General features: G+C 48.6%; 8 protein-coding genes across 8 annotated transcripts; 4 read left to right on the forward strand and 4 right to left on the reverse strand.

Annotated features, from left to right (window-relative positions):
- Positions 1–326: 326 nt before the first annotated feature.
- Positions 327–2128, forward strand: N7489_008610 (uncharacterized protein; the record flags this gene model as incomplete). Its single annotated transcript, XM_056714360.1, has 2 exons — positions 327–1305; positions 1350–2128. 2 exons carry the CDS (start codon positions 327–329, stop codon positions 2126–2128), a joined length of 1758 nt encoding a protein of 585 aa, XP_056561982.1.
- A 498-nt stretch (positions 2129–2626) lies between these two features.
- Positions 2627–3380, reverse strand: N7489_008611 (uncharacterized protein; the record flags this gene model as incomplete). The annotated part of the gene is made up of 2 exons (XM_056714361.1): positions 2627–2763; positions 2828–3380. The coding sequence occupies 2 exons, from the start codon at positions 3378–3380 to the stop codon at positions 2627–2629; spliced, it is 690 nt and encodes a 229-aa protein (XP_056561983.1).
- A 594-nt stretch (positions 3381–3974) lies between these two features.
- On the forward strand, positions 3975–4529 carry N7489_008612 (GNAT family N-acetyltransferase; the record flags this gene model as incomplete). Its single annotated transcript, XM_056714362.1, has 1 exon — positions 3975–4529. One exon carries the CDS (start codon positions 3975–3977, stop codon positions 4527–4529), a length of 555 nt encoding a protein of 184 aa, XP_056561984.1.
- A 1078-nt stretch (positions 4530–5607) lies between these two features.
- On the forward strand, positions 5608–6510 carry N7489_008613 (uncharacterized protein; the record flags this gene model as incomplete). The annotated part of the gene is made up of 3 exons (XM_056714363.1): positions 5608–5671; positions 5738–6120; positions 6196–6510. The coding sequence occupies 3 exons, from the start codon at positions 5608–5610 to the stop codon at positions 6508–6510; spliced, it is 762 nt and encodes a 253-aa protein (XP_056561985.1).
- A 348-nt stretch (positions 6511–6858) lies between these two features.
- N7489_008614 (uncharacterized protein) lies at positions 6859–7787 on the reverse strand (the record flags this gene model as incomplete). Its single annotated transcript, XM_056714364.1, has 3 exons — positions 6859–6976; positions 7046–7623; positions 7686–7787. 3 exons carry the CDS (start codon positions 7785–7787, stop codon positions 6859–6861), a joined length of 798 nt encoding a protein of 265 aa, XP_056561986.1.
- A 409-nt stretch (positions 7788–8196) lies between these two features.
- N7489_008615 (uncharacterized protein) lies at positions 8197–9235 on the reverse strand (the record flags this gene model as incomplete). Its single annotated transcript, XM_056714365.1, has 2 exons — positions 8197–9129; positions 9197–9235. The coding sequence occupies 2 exons, from the start codon at positions 9233–9235 to the stop codon at positions 8197–8199; spliced, it is 972 nt and encodes a 323-aa protein (XP_056561987.1).
- A 745-nt stretch (positions 9236–9980) lies between these two features.
- N7489_008616 (DUF3431 domain-containing protein) lies at positions 9981–10544 on the reverse strand (the record flags this gene model as incomplete). The annotated part of the gene is made up of 1 exon (XM_056714366.1): positions 9981–10544. One exon carries the CDS (start codon positions 10542–10544, stop codon positions 9981–9983), a length of 564 nt encoding a protein of 187 aa, XP_056561988.1.
- A 1857-nt stretch (positions 10545–12401) lies between these two features.
- Positions 12402–13067, forward strand: N7489_008617 (uncharacterized protein; the record flags this gene model as incomplete). Its single annotated transcript, XM_056714367.1, has 2 exons — positions 12402–12806; positions 12939–13067. The coding sequence occupies 2 exons, from the start codon at positions 12402–12404 to the stop codon at positions 13065–13067; spliced, it is 534 nt and encodes a 177-aa protein (XP_056561989.1).
- Between the last annotated feature and the right edge of the window lie 906 nt (positions 13068–13973).

The following is a 13973-nucleotide window of genomic DNA, read 5'->3' on the forward strand; positions in this document are numbered from 1 at the left end:
AGATAAGTAATGATATATCCCGTCAGATAAGTGAGGTTGTGCTCTTCTTCTCTATCTTGTGCTTCTCTCTCCCCCTCCTCCTTTTCCTTGTCCTTGTCCTTCACCTGATCAATGACCTTTTTTGAATATGAATGAGTGAACTTCCTATACCCGTGCGCCCCTTATCCGTTATACCTTAAGCCCTGGTCATCGCGAGGCTAGTAACCCCCCACCGGGAAAGCAGTCCTAGGGGGCGGCATGATCGCACCAAGCTGCCAGCTTGCGATTATCACGGACGAAATTCATACAAGCCGAAGAAGATTGTTGACAACATACCCGCCTTCAGAATGCCGCATATGATGACGACATTGAATTCGCGCGCAGGCCGAGTCGCCCTGCTCGCAGTCATCTCCATCGTCACCCTTATCTGGATCTTACCCAGACATGAGGCCTCAGTGTCCCCGATCTTCCATGCAGGGAATGGCTACAACAGCAGTCACCCTATCGATGCTCTTATCGATACCGCCGAGACCGATCTACACGAACTCTTGGGAACACAAGCGCACGATCTTCAAACCGCTGCAGATCAATACCGAGCGCGCCGCGGAAGACATCCTCCCCCTGGTTTTGGAGAATGGTATGAACTCGCAAAGTCGAAAGACTCGTTGATCATTGAAGAATTCTTCGATCAGATCTATCACGATTTGACTCCATACTGGGCTCTCGAACCGAAGGAATTGCGTCGACAAGCTAGAAGCATACCGACCCGTATCACCGTTCGCAACAAAACTGCGATATTGAAAACCGATGAACCAAGAAATTGGATGGACTCGTGGTTTGATCTGGTCGCCAGATTGGAGGATGGACTGCCCGATCTTGACATGCCAATTAATGTCATGGATGAGACTCGGCTCGTTGTGCCCTGGGAGGAAATTAATGAATACGTGCAAAAAGAGCAGGCAAATCGCGTTATGATGAAGCCCAGCGGTGTTGTCCACGAATACATGTCTTTAAATGAGTGGGACGAGGAAGACCTGGAACCTTATGATCCTGGATTTGCAGTTCCCGGCGAGGGAGGTTACTGGGAGATGGCTCGGGTTGGCTGCCCGCCTGGAAGCCCTGCACGCAACATCACCCTGCCCATGGTGGATTTCAGTACTCCTCCTTGGGAATATGACAACTTTGAGAGGATGTCCTACCACGGTTATGTATCAAACTATACGCTGGCCAAGGACCCGTGTGTGCGCCCAGAGATGCAAGTGTTGCATGGAACCTTCCTTGAGCCAATCTCCGTTTCAACCTCTCACAACCTGATGCCTCTATTTGGTGGGTCCAAGCTTCCTATGAACAATGAGATTCTCCTCCCCCAGCGATGTACTGGGCACAGAATGACCATTATTCCGGTGGCGAGAATGAGCACGGTGGTCCGTGGGAATTGAAAACAAACAAGGCTTTATGGCGAGGTGCTGCTACTGGAGGCCGGGCTCGAGAGCCCAACTGGACGGGCTTCCAGCGCCACCGGTTCATGTCGATGATGAACGCAACATCGGTGGCTCAAGCTGAGAAGAACCAAAGCCACGGTATCAACTTCAGACTTCCAAACTATGCCGATTACAAATTGAAGGGCGACGGTCTTATCCCACAGCTTCTCTCAGAATATACTGACACCGGCTTCAATCACCTGGTTTGCACGCCTTATAATGAAGCCGACCCGACTTGTCCGTATCTCGATCCATACTTTGAGGTCGCGCCTGGGATGGCAATGAAGGATATGTACAACTTCAAATATCTGCCTGATCTTGACGGCAACTCCTTCAGTGGCCGATACCGCGGATTCATGCTCTCGACTTCCCTTCCCATTAAAGCCACCATCTACAATGAGTGGCACGACTCAAGACTGATCCCTTGGGTGCACTTTGTCCCCATGGATACCACCTACATCGATATCTATGGAATATTGGCTTATTTCCTCGGCGGCCGCGACGAGACAGCCCGTAAGATTGCCCTCGCTGGCAAAGCTTGGGGCGAGAAGGTCCTTCGAAGGGAGGACATGGAAATCTACACATACCGACTTCTGTTGGAGTATGCCCGCATTTGCGATGATCGGAGGGAATCCCTCGGTTATGTCGACGATCTCAAGATGTCTTGATTGGGGCCAGCGAGGAATTGGTCTCCGTACGCATGCGTGGGAATCTACGCCTGCGGTCAACCCTCCAGAGTCACTATCAGGGTCAGTTCATCTGGCATGATCATCAGACTCTTCCCATAGTAGAAAACAAGTGATCTCGCCTAGGTCATTACTTGGCTCCTCGGCATAAAGATCCCCAACAAGCACTGCTTGGGTTTTCTCGGCTTCGTCCTCTTCGGACTGGCCTCAATGTCTCCACCCCGGCGACATTGGCTCTTTCAGACTTCGGTCTTTCTCTTCCTCCCCTTCTATTCTCTAATATATCCTCTTTTCATGTCAATTTGCTTTTGCCTGCTGATGATCACTGATACCATGCCAATGTCGTTTCTTGGCTAGTGCCTGATGTACATAAATAGATTATGTTTGCCATTTACGATTCATCAATTGTCTTATTACAACCTCTTTACATATAAACAATTCCTACATTCAAAAAAGCACAGTACCCCAGGAGCTGGCACCCTAGTCCTTCCACTCATCCCTACCAAGCCTAACAATATCAGCCTGTTCCAGAACCCAATAGTTCGACGGGGCTTTGCCCTCTTCGGTCATACGAGCAGCTGCTACAGCTGCTCTACCAATAGTCGTTTGGTTTTGACCTGCTCACGCCGAGTTAGCCCTCTGGATATTTGGGAGCATTCGTGCATTGATCAGCAGTCATACCAATTTTGTCCTGGACACCCTGTCCCAGCCTCTGAAGGCCTTCCACAAACTTTTCCAAAAGAAAAGACTTAGACTCCTCCCTTCCGATAATCATCCCCGGTCTCAGGATGATAGCATGGTCAAAGCCAAGTTCCTTGATAGCATCCTCGACGCCAACCTTCATCTTCGAGTATGGAACCCAGCCCCAGAGAAAGCTTCTAGTTCCTCCACTAGAAATATAAATGTACGTCTTCACGCCTGCTTCCTTAGCTGCTCGCGCGTTCTCAACGCATAAATCATGATCGATCTTCCACTGATTCTTTATGCTGCCCGCTGCCGCTGTCGTAGTACCGACCGCATTGAAAACCATTGACGGCTTGGGGGACAGAGATGAGATTATACCTCCCCATTTTGTGGTATCGGATTCCTCGAGTTCTTCGAGCTTAGCTGCCTTCGCATTCGGAAGTTTCCTGGAGATAGTCTTCACTGATGAAAATGCGTCCGACGCCAGGAGTGTAGCCAGGATCTGAGAGCCAACTGCTCCTGTGCAACCGAATACCGCTGCCGTGGTCATGGTGGATGTTGATATGTTGGCACTGTCTTAGGAGGAAAATAAGGGAATGTGGTCCAAGCGTGTGAATGTCTGGGGCTGTCGATGGATGACGTGATCCGTATTACACACCTGGACACCTGGGCAGGCGTGCATTCCATCTCGCGGTCAAGCTCCACTGCGTCCTTCTACATCGATATAAACCTCGGGTTGCTTTTGTTAATTCTTCCGCGTATTGTATTCTATCAATGCACACTAGAACATGAGAGGGACTTGTCGGGCTCGGGTCCCTCAACCTCAGACCATGCGCCGCTGACGGGAGTGTGTTCTTTGTCTTTTTTAGGCCGTGGTCTTTTTGATTGGATTCCCACCATTCACCTGAAAATATCTTAGCTTCATCAGCTTTCATTAGCCGTACTTTTGAGGAGAAGCACAACATCCCCCAGATCTTACGCCCTGTGCGGGATTTTCAGCCACCCTCACGCCCTTATTGCTACATGGCTCGATTTCGGACTAACTACCCCCTTCGCAAAGATATTTAAAACCAACACTTTTCTGCTAGAATTCATGGACTCACACGTGTCATATTGAAATCTTCGAACATTTCTGCAGCCAAAAATGAACGAGCTTAATTTTCGTGTCGCGACCGAAGACGATGCGGCTCAACTTCAGCAACTGGTGGAATCTGCGTTCCGCGCCGAGGACAGCAGGAAAGGCTGGACAGATGACCTAGGCCTCTCATCAGCCTTTCGCCTCGATGTCCAAGAAGTTCTTGCCATGGTCACCAAACCGGATAGTGTCGTGTTAATGGCAACCAATAATGAAAATACGCTTCTCGGCTCGATCGGAACTTCCAAGCGCGACGCAAACTACGCTCGTCTCTTCATGCTTGCCGTTGATACAAGCAAGCAGCGCGGCGGCATTGGGCGACAGGTCTTGGCATACGCTGAAGACTACTGCCAACGGACTTGGGGTGTTACGACCCTGGGACTAAACACCCTTTCGAATCGCAAGCAACTTATCTCGTGGTATTCGCGTCATGGATACAAAATGACGGGCGAAACAACCCCGTTTCCTCGCGAGAAGTTTGAGAGCCTGGTGTTGCCGGACGATCTTTGTCTTGTTGAATTCGAGAAAGTTCTGGGAATAGCACCTGCTGAACAAGCTACATGAGTTGGTCATACGTGCATCTAGCTATATAGAGGTATCGAGGGCTATCTACGTTCTTAGCTACGACATGCAAACTACGAAGGGCCCGGTTGGACTTTCCTATTTGCGAGCCTCGGGAGCAAGCAAACTCGATCAGTGGGAAATAGACCTAGGCTATGCAGAATTGCAGTACACCCATCGCCACTTCCTGGATTTGGTTCACCGAGAGCTACACTCGCAGGTTGTGGCTCAACTGTGTTACCCTGGAACTTTGATTTTTCGACTCCGGTTGCTTATCTCAAGCCCAAAATCTTTCTATATATGACTTCAGGCGAAGCGTACCACATTGATATACCCACACACAAACGCACACAGCTAGCTTTGACATTGTATACGCTCAAACGCTTAGATTATGGTTCTATATGGACGTAAGCCTGAGTGTAAACAAATTTCAAAAACTGGACATCCTTACATACCAAGGCCACGCCACGACCACAAGATGTTGTACGTGAGAAAATAGTAGAAGATTACTCGCTGTGATTGCATTGTTCTATTACACCATTAAGGTAAAATAATGGCTACAACGAGCCATTGTCGTCAATCATATCCGACATGGGTGCGCTTTGGCACTTCTTCTCAACGAGTTAAAGCACCAACTTAACTCTATTCGATTCTGGAAGTTCATCAATTCTCCTAAATTACGCAAGTTTGTTGCCTTGTTGGGGCCACTGCATTGTTTCTTATCGGCCGTTCTTCACACTTGGGTAACACAATCGATATTGTCATCCACCAAATTATTCAGCCTGACCCAGGTTGTGGCTCAAAACTCGTGGCAATTCTTAATCCGTGGCTTTTGTGTGGCTGCACGCAGTCCTTCATGTATGTGTTATTTAGTAAATCTCGCCATCATCATACATGTACTAATTGTTGTGTTACCCACCTAGCCTCAACACCACATATGCAATACACACTGGAGGACTGCCAAGCCTACATTTGTTTTATAAGCTGAATGCTACTCAGATTTGAAAGGCCCAAAGATGATACAAGAGAAAGTATCTCTGGTCCCAAATATCCATACCTCCCTATCTGCCCATTCATCAACATGGACTCGGAATCAACGCCCCAATCGGCTATGCTATCACGTCCAAAGATTCTGATGCTGCATGGTGAAATATCCCTAATTTCTATACAATTTTGAACAAGTGTTCTAAGTTGTTCGCCTCTTCCTACAGGCCACGCCCAGTCTGGACACACGCTCCAATGCAAGACCGAATATCTGAAGCCTCGAGTAACAGATACTATACTCAACGCTCTACAACAAGATCCAAGTTCAGGTTCCGCCGACGTGGTCGAGTTTCACTATCCTTCAGGCAGGTGGCCTGCTAAGCGTGATCAACTCCCAGGAGAAAGTAACCACCTGTGGGCATGGGGACAAGCCGATAATCCGGATGATTATGCCTGTGGCCTTGAGCGGTCTGTCAACGACACCTTCCGCTATATTGAGAGAAATGGCCCATTCTTGGGGATCATTGGATTCTCGATGGGCGCTGCTATGGGTGCTATAATTGCTTCTCTTTTGGAGAAAAGACACTCGATCGGCAATTTCAAGTTCGACGTAAGTAGGGGGAACTATCGTTGACATGAATATTCCCGAGTGGTACCAGGGTAGCTAACTTTCTTTCCCTCATAGACGGACCACCCCCCTTTGAAGTTCGTGGTTGCAGTTTGTGGATTCACATTCGGGAATCCTATTTACAACGACTTGTATAGCCCAAAGATTGAGACACCGATATTCCTTGCTATCGCCAGCATTGATACAATTATTGCTGAATCTGCATCGCTGCGACTTCGTGATTCAAGCACAAATACCGCTGTATACGTTTTCCAAGGGGCACATTATGTCCCACGAGATGAACTTTTCTTGGAAGCCTTGGTCCATTTTATTGAAGATGTTTTCAGTATCAAAGAGAACCACGAGGACGACTGGGAGGATTATGAAGATTAGTGAGTTTGTTGCTGTGTTCTGCTACTCGATTCATGGAATGAACACAAATGCATTGATATTTAGTTTTAACATTCCCTCGACACGTTCCCTCTAAACAAAGCGATGCCAAGCTTTGGGGCAACCGTGGATCCGCGACCTGAGAACCAACCTTGGAACCTTCCTTGGAACCTCTAGACTTGGAATCATTGACAAAGTAGAGCCGTCACCTTATGTTTCACAGCCTTAACAGATATAGAATTGAAACAATACCTTAATCTTATGTTTTACACAGTTTGAATAAAGACCACAACAAATTGGTTCAATCTCCAGGCTTCACATGAGTTGAGTTTGCTGGAGATGGTCAATCGGCTACTTAGTTGCCTTCTCCAAGTCCGCAGCCCAGAGAGCCGCGCCAACAGTGTTCGTGAACGAAAATGCGATCGAGGCAAATGGCACCATTTCCAAGACAAAGGCTGCAATTCCAAGTCTGAAGAGACAGTTAGCTTTTGACTACATACCAGCCGGGAAGAAAGGGAACGAGATGGAATTTACGCACCCAGTGTACGCGCCCTGGTTTTTCTTCACCCACTCATCTCGCATCGCAGAATCCCAGCCCTTGAGCTGGAAATATCTGGCATGAAGTACTGGTCCTGCTCTTTTCCCCTGCATGTAAATATACAACGCCGTCCCGACCACGGGAATGAGGTTCAGGGGCAGGTAGAGCAACGACCGCAGGAGCGCCCGTGGGTTCAGCTGCGCGAGAGGCTTAGTAAATATCTTACCCAGCCTAGCTATCGCATCTTTCCCTGATCGGGATTTCATCTGGCGTCCTTGTGCTACGAGTGGCTCCTGGCCACGCGCGACCAGGGTGCCATCGAAGGTGTCAATCATGGCGTCTTCGACAAGGAATGAACGTGACAGGACGTTTGTTATGGCAGAACTTTCACCAAGGACGAGGATCGCGGCGGAAATAGCAGCCAATGGACCGCTGGTGAAGGCCATGATGGCCATCTGCGGCATGTACGTGAAGAAGAACATGGCGCTCGTGACGCCTACTCCCAGTGTGATAGTTCGGCCGGCGCGAGAGATAAAAGGGCGCCATAGGTCTTTGTGGGTTGCGAAGTAGACGATTCCCTAGGAGAATCCGTGGTTAGAAACGGTCGAAAAAGCACTCCTCGGAGGGCATCGCTACTTACCTTGAATGGGTACAAGTATGCGCCAGATGTAATCACATCATGAACAACTGCTTGAGAATTCTTCGCTTCAGCAAGCACTGCATCTTTAATCTTCTCGGACATGGTGTAGGCTACACGTCTTTCGCAGCATGGGGTGGAAAGAATGAGTTTTGGAAAATCGACCGGGGGTGGGAAGGTGACAATTAGATTATCGATAAGAGATCAGCTTCGTTGTGACGTCATTGAGACGAGCTTGAAAACGACCGCGGGAGAACATCTGCCATCTACGCCAGCCTTCTTATTTACAGATATATTCATTTCCACAAATAATAGCCATGGGAGTCGGATGATTAGTGTGGACAACAATGTATGATAAACTAGATGAGTATGAGAGTTCTTGACCTGGTTGAAACATTCCTGCAGCGGAGCAAGCTAATATATATCTGTAGTACTATGCTTGTGATCAACAAATGCATGACAAAAGCGCATGATAAAACTCTTTTCAAGGAGTAATATAGGAATGTGGGCCAAATTATACCCCAGCAAAGGGATTCCATCCTGCAGCCACCATATCGACCGCCCTCTTAGTCGCTTCATCTAAATCCTCTTTAGGCAGCCCCAATATATCATTTGCCAACTCCATTGTCCCTGCAAAATCAGCTTCCTTGTTGCTTGGCAGAAACACACCCCCATAAAGCGTTTTAGGCAACCCAGTAAAAACACCCTTAGCCATCTCCTCGGCGCCGTCTGCAAGGCGCTTATCCACACTCTCGTAACTAATCTCCCAGTCAGAGTCTGTGGTGCCTAGGACACGATGCAAACTATCGAGCATATCTCGCTGCGAGACGCGGAAACTATTGATCAGGACTTCCTTGTTTTTGAAGTCGGCAAGCGCAGGGGTTGGTCCCGATTCTGGCAGGCTGAGGAGAGCGGCCAGCGCACGGCCACATTGGTCCCAAGTGCTGACGGTGACTATGCGAGTGCCGTCGTCGAAAAATGTCACCTTCTGGTCTTTGATAGTGAAGCCAAACCATTGTTCTCCGGCTGCCAAGCTCCATTCGTACCAGAAACCACATGGTAGGGTCACTGAGGACGAGACACCATTTTGAGCGTCACGAATTCGACCGAGAACGAGATTTCCGTATGGATCTTCATCCTTCACACCATCAGGGCTGATAGGGTATCCGTACGCATTGGGCATGATGTAGGGGACACCAGCTTTTCCGGCAGCTGCGGTAATCCTAGCATGAAGATCATCAGGGGCTCGGACGCCGAGAGTAATCACAAGGAATTGTTGGCCATTCAAGGCCTTGACAAGTGACTCGTCATCGTCGTAGTTAACCTGAATGGCACGGACTCCATCGGGAAGTTTTCCCTGGCTGTCTTTGCGGGTGAGAGCTGTGACTGCATGCCGGCCTGTTTCCACGAGCGACCTAGCAAAGGCTCCACCAATGCGGCCGGTAGCCTGATAATGGTTAGCGATTGCTTCTAGGAGGGCCCCGCAAAACGCAGGACATGAGGCGGTAACCTACTCCAACAATAGCAACCTTTGTGACAGGCTCTGTTGACATAATGAAAGAAATGATTGATGGTAATGATCTGGTTTTTGCCCCATAAGGGCGCTCAACACTAGATTATATATTCATGAGAGCCCCGGAGTAAGCGGACTACGGGCGGGAGATAGCGGGGGATAGCTAGGTAGCTGAAGGATAGATGTAAGCATCGGAGTTGACGGTTAAGGTAGAGGATGGACATAAGAATCGGAGTTGACAAGTAAATCCGAGCCCAACTAGCCACAGATGGGAGGGTTCTGCTTGTTCCCGAGCCGGTCGCCGGGGCCCCATTTTAACTCCACAACCAATAAGAAAAAATGACTCCATCTAGATTTATACATACCATGCTGTGAGTTAGGTATGATGAGCATATGCGACACATAATACGGTTAGTCTATCAGCCACGAGCTACATAAATGCTATACCTCACAGTAAAAGATACCAAGGAAACAATGACAATTTTGGCCTTGTGCGTATGGAGAAGGCCATGTGCACCTTCTGTACCGTTGTAGCATTCAACCGTATCTGTATTTCAGTTGGCTCTTTGGTGGTGCCGCGATGGCCGTAAGAGTCTCACCCGATGGCAAAGGCCCACACTATTTATGAATGTAAGTCTAAGTCCATGTTCGAGTCGGGTCAATTCCCACTTACCCATCCGTAGTTGTCACACCGACATTGCTCGTAAAGAGGACAACTGAAGACAAAACAGTCGTTAGCATCCCACGTAATCAAGGACTGTCTCTCCCGAGATCCCAGAAGGCACTTACTGAACCCCTTCCATACCGAACACAATATGCCACAAAGTTTCAAACACCCACCCAACACCATAATCATCAACAAGCGGCACACTCTTCTCGTCTATCCAGTTTAGCATACGGATGTAATCGCTTTTGGGTCGCTGCCAGATGCGTGCTCGGCTGACCGCAAACTGGGCACAGCAAATTCCCCCAATGTGGTCCGGAACGTGCGCCTCGTCCCCAAATAGGCCTTTGTATATGCTTGGAAATTTTGCACGCGGATCATTATTGTCAATGTCTGCCTGCGTGGGGCTATTGGGATTGATGTGAGTCGGACAGCCTGGGTTATTCGTACAGCGCAGGTTCAAATACCCCATCGCATCCACAGCTTCGAGGCGCAGGCTTTTCAAAACGCTGCTTGTTTGGGGGCCAAATAAATCGTTGTGCCACTGCTCCGGATTGGAGTGAAGAAAAATTGAGTATGCGGGGAGCTCGTCGTATTGGTCGACAATGAATGAAAGATAAGCGGGTGCCTCGCGACCGCGAGAGGAGTGTGCCACAAGCAGTTCTGTCTCGGGTTTCTTGTCCATGGTGTAAATAAACGGAGTGTTGTCGGTTCTGGCCGTGGGCATCCAATTAGTATGGTCGCCTGCAATGGGGAGAGGTTCTGCTTACTGCGTTTGAAGATAATCACGAAGCCATCTCAGATCATCTGAGCGCATCTTTGGTATTACAAGCGCGACCTTTGTGGAATTTGCGTCGTAGTTTTGGGTTTTATTAACAAGTTCAGATAGCGCTGCGGACTTCTCTGCCTTTTCTGCTGATTGTTCTACTGATATCAGCATGGAGTCTCAATTTGATAATGTAATTTCGTACTTGTATCCCAAATTTCATTCAAATGACCGAATTTTATAATCGTTATAATTGCGCAGACGAATATCACGCATCCTGATAATGTGGGTCGATGCCTAATCCATGAGGCTATCAATCTCTTGAGCCGCACCGGGTGTACGCGGCTTTCAGATCTGCTGTGACCACACTTATCGCTGTTCATTATCCCGGAGTGGTTCTGGAGTTTTTCGATCGAGCAGTAGAATGGGGGAAAGAGGAAACTATTTTAGTTTTCTTAGCTTGTGACCTGGCTCACAGCTCAGGTTTGCGACATGTGGGTACGACCTGTAAGGCTACATGTACCATGCATGCATAGCCTCCTTGGAAGCTGTGTGTCCAACTAGAGCTCCACACAAGACTGATTCTGACTGGTTTGATAAATTTTGGCCAGTCATAGCCGAATCTCAAGATTCCACTTCCATGGCAGTATTCCCGCCCCCACTTCTTCCCTTTCACAGGCAATGGAAATCTCTAGATCTTTCTCATATTGTGTCCCCATACATCATGGACAGCTGCCTGAAATTCCCAGAGAAAAATACATAATCCCGGTACTTGGAAATGGAAAGTATCTCGCCCCATACAAACCCGAACCTACTCAATAAATGGATTTGACCAGTTCGCGATCTCCGCAGGGTAAATGTAGATACTCGCGGAGTGTAGAGTAACCAGGATTGAGGTCAAAGATTCAAATGACAACACCAACTTATTGTGGTGACCCGGGCCATGTGTCATGTATAAGCCTAGTATATCATTGGTCACAATCACTGCGTGCGTGGCTCGCCTTGCGTGGGAGGTCCCTTGCCTTTGTTGACATATCTCACCGAACGGGTCATCTACCCAGCAATCATTTTCTGGCCATCATTGCTTTTGGTATAACTGCATGCCGGCATTTATAGAGACTGGAGCACCTGTGCGTCCTTTTGTCTGCTGTTATTTATTCGTTTTCGTACTCGATAGTCATCAGGTCCTTGCCCCGGGCCCGTGGATAAACGACTATGAAAATGGCAGAAAATGGCCACGATTGCGTTCCCAAGAGCAGAAAGGAAGATTCTTGGCTCTGAGATTTCATGGGCCGTCCTTGGTTCAAACTCCGATTTCGGGACGTTTGCTTTGTGGTTTTTTCAACGATCCCAAGATGGCACTGTCGCGATGAGGGTGGACGGTTGAATCGGTGTATACGTTTAGCTAGAAACCTTGTTTATCGAAGCTCTGTTAGCTTGGATAATGATGGGGTTGGTCTCCCTTGAAGGAACTGGACTCGGTGTATGTATGATGTTGAAGATGGATGGTGTGTGAAGGAGAGGTAATGACAAACAGGACTTTTTAGAAGAATGGGAACTTTCGCAGTCTCATCCGACGTGAAGTTCGATGTAGGAAGGAAGGAAATGGAATAAAGTTGAGGCCTGATACTCAAGGCAAGAAGCAGGCAACCACGGGGTACTGTTTTATCGAAGGACATTGACTACATACGTAAAAAACTGAACCTTCAGATCATCGCTTTCTTCCATCTTGTTTTCTTCCCTCAAGTCCGTTCTTCTCCGCTTCTCCGCCCCGCTATGAATACTTCCATATCTCACCCCAAGCCGGCGGTATCGCTGACAGGCCCCACTGGGGCTTTCCTGGTCGAGTTGCTGATCTGGAACGGGTCGCCCTTCAAAGATCACTGGGCATACTTCGTTCAGTCGCACGCGGACCCTCATGTCGGTGTAAAGATACACGCGACCGGCAACGTGAGAAGTGGCTTTGAGTTCGAAATTAAGCGGAGTGAAAACCTGCAAACAACCGACGACATCCCTTCAACAAGGGTCCCACTGCAATGGGTTGACGCGGAGTACTTTGACGAGAAAGCTATGCTTAACAACGGAAAATACGAGGTCGACCACTCGCCTGTCTGTCCCTTCGAGAGCAGTGTTTACCAAATCAAAGCTCCAGGGAAAAGTCTCAACACAGTCAGTGACGGGGTAAGTCTAATACAGCTGTATCCCTAACCAGGACCCTCGAATGCATGCCATGGATGTGCCTGGCCCTAGGAAAATCCGTGCATAGAGCTCTATTTCTTCACTAAGATACGTAAGCTAATCCGGATGTTCTAGATCAAACCAGGTCGGAAAGTCATTCAGAGGGATTGCCAGACATGGATTCTTGAGTCTGTCGATCAACTTTGCCGTGACAACATCTTGAGTCAAGAGGTTGTCGCTTATCTTCACGCAATTAAACAGTAACGGTGGGTTGAACCGGTGGCTGGGCGTGGTCTTGTCCTGATAAAAAGCCCCTAGATCTCCCGCGGAGTCTTCCCTCCAATATCCACCATTTGTCGTCGAAGTGTCGGTGGGATACAGGCTTCGAGAGATTCGCTCTTCAATGGGGCTCCCTGATCAGGACATACAATACATTGTGTAACCGCACGCGGACCCGATGGCGGAATAAGGATGCTCGGGACATGCGACCACTTTCGGTTCTAGTGGGCTTGCTTGCCTGTGATTCTTAGCGAGGTGAGGCGGGGCTGTTCTGGCTGGTACTGGCTGTGCCAAGTGTGGCCGCCCCGCTTGGCGGGTTGTCGGTGGATCCCCTCCCTGATGTCGGTGGGACCTGTATCCTCTACTAGAATGACTATAAGCCCAATGACTATGAAACCCTGAAATGTTCAACATGAACGCTCCACGACGGTATCCCTTTCTCGGGTTCCCCGCATTTCGAACCGAAGTACCACATGGTCCACTCCGTACCTAAGCAGGGATAAATAATTGCTTATATTATGATGGGAAATGGGATTGCTAAAGTGTCGATCCTAATTTCGGCCTTGGACCCCGGCTTCATGAAGCACTGCAGTAGTTTTGTCGAGTGCAATCCGGGTAAGCATACGGAGCATACCCGTCAGAGTAAATGGTATAAGGCAATATCACAGGAGCACATCAAATTCTTGATAGGACGGCGAATAGGCACCTTTTCAGATGAAGTCCGCACGGGGAATTTATAACAGGATGGCAATGGCTTCGATAGTGACTTTGATTGTAGTGGTTAGCCACAATATGCAAAGATGTCGAAAGAGGGAGAAAAGGACAGCCGAGGTATGTCTTATAGTTATATATGTTGTACCCCATGATCTCCAGTTCCTTTTCCCCCATTAA

The sequence above is a fragment of the Penicillium chrysogenum genome, assembly GCF_028827035.1.
Source record: "Penicillium chrysogenum strain IBT 35668 chromosome Unknown utg000005l_segment0_segment0, whole genome shotgun sequence".
Lineage (NCBI taxonomy): Eukaryota > Fungi > Ascomycota > Eurotiomycetes > Eurotiales > Aspergillaceae > Penicillium > Penicillium chrysogenum.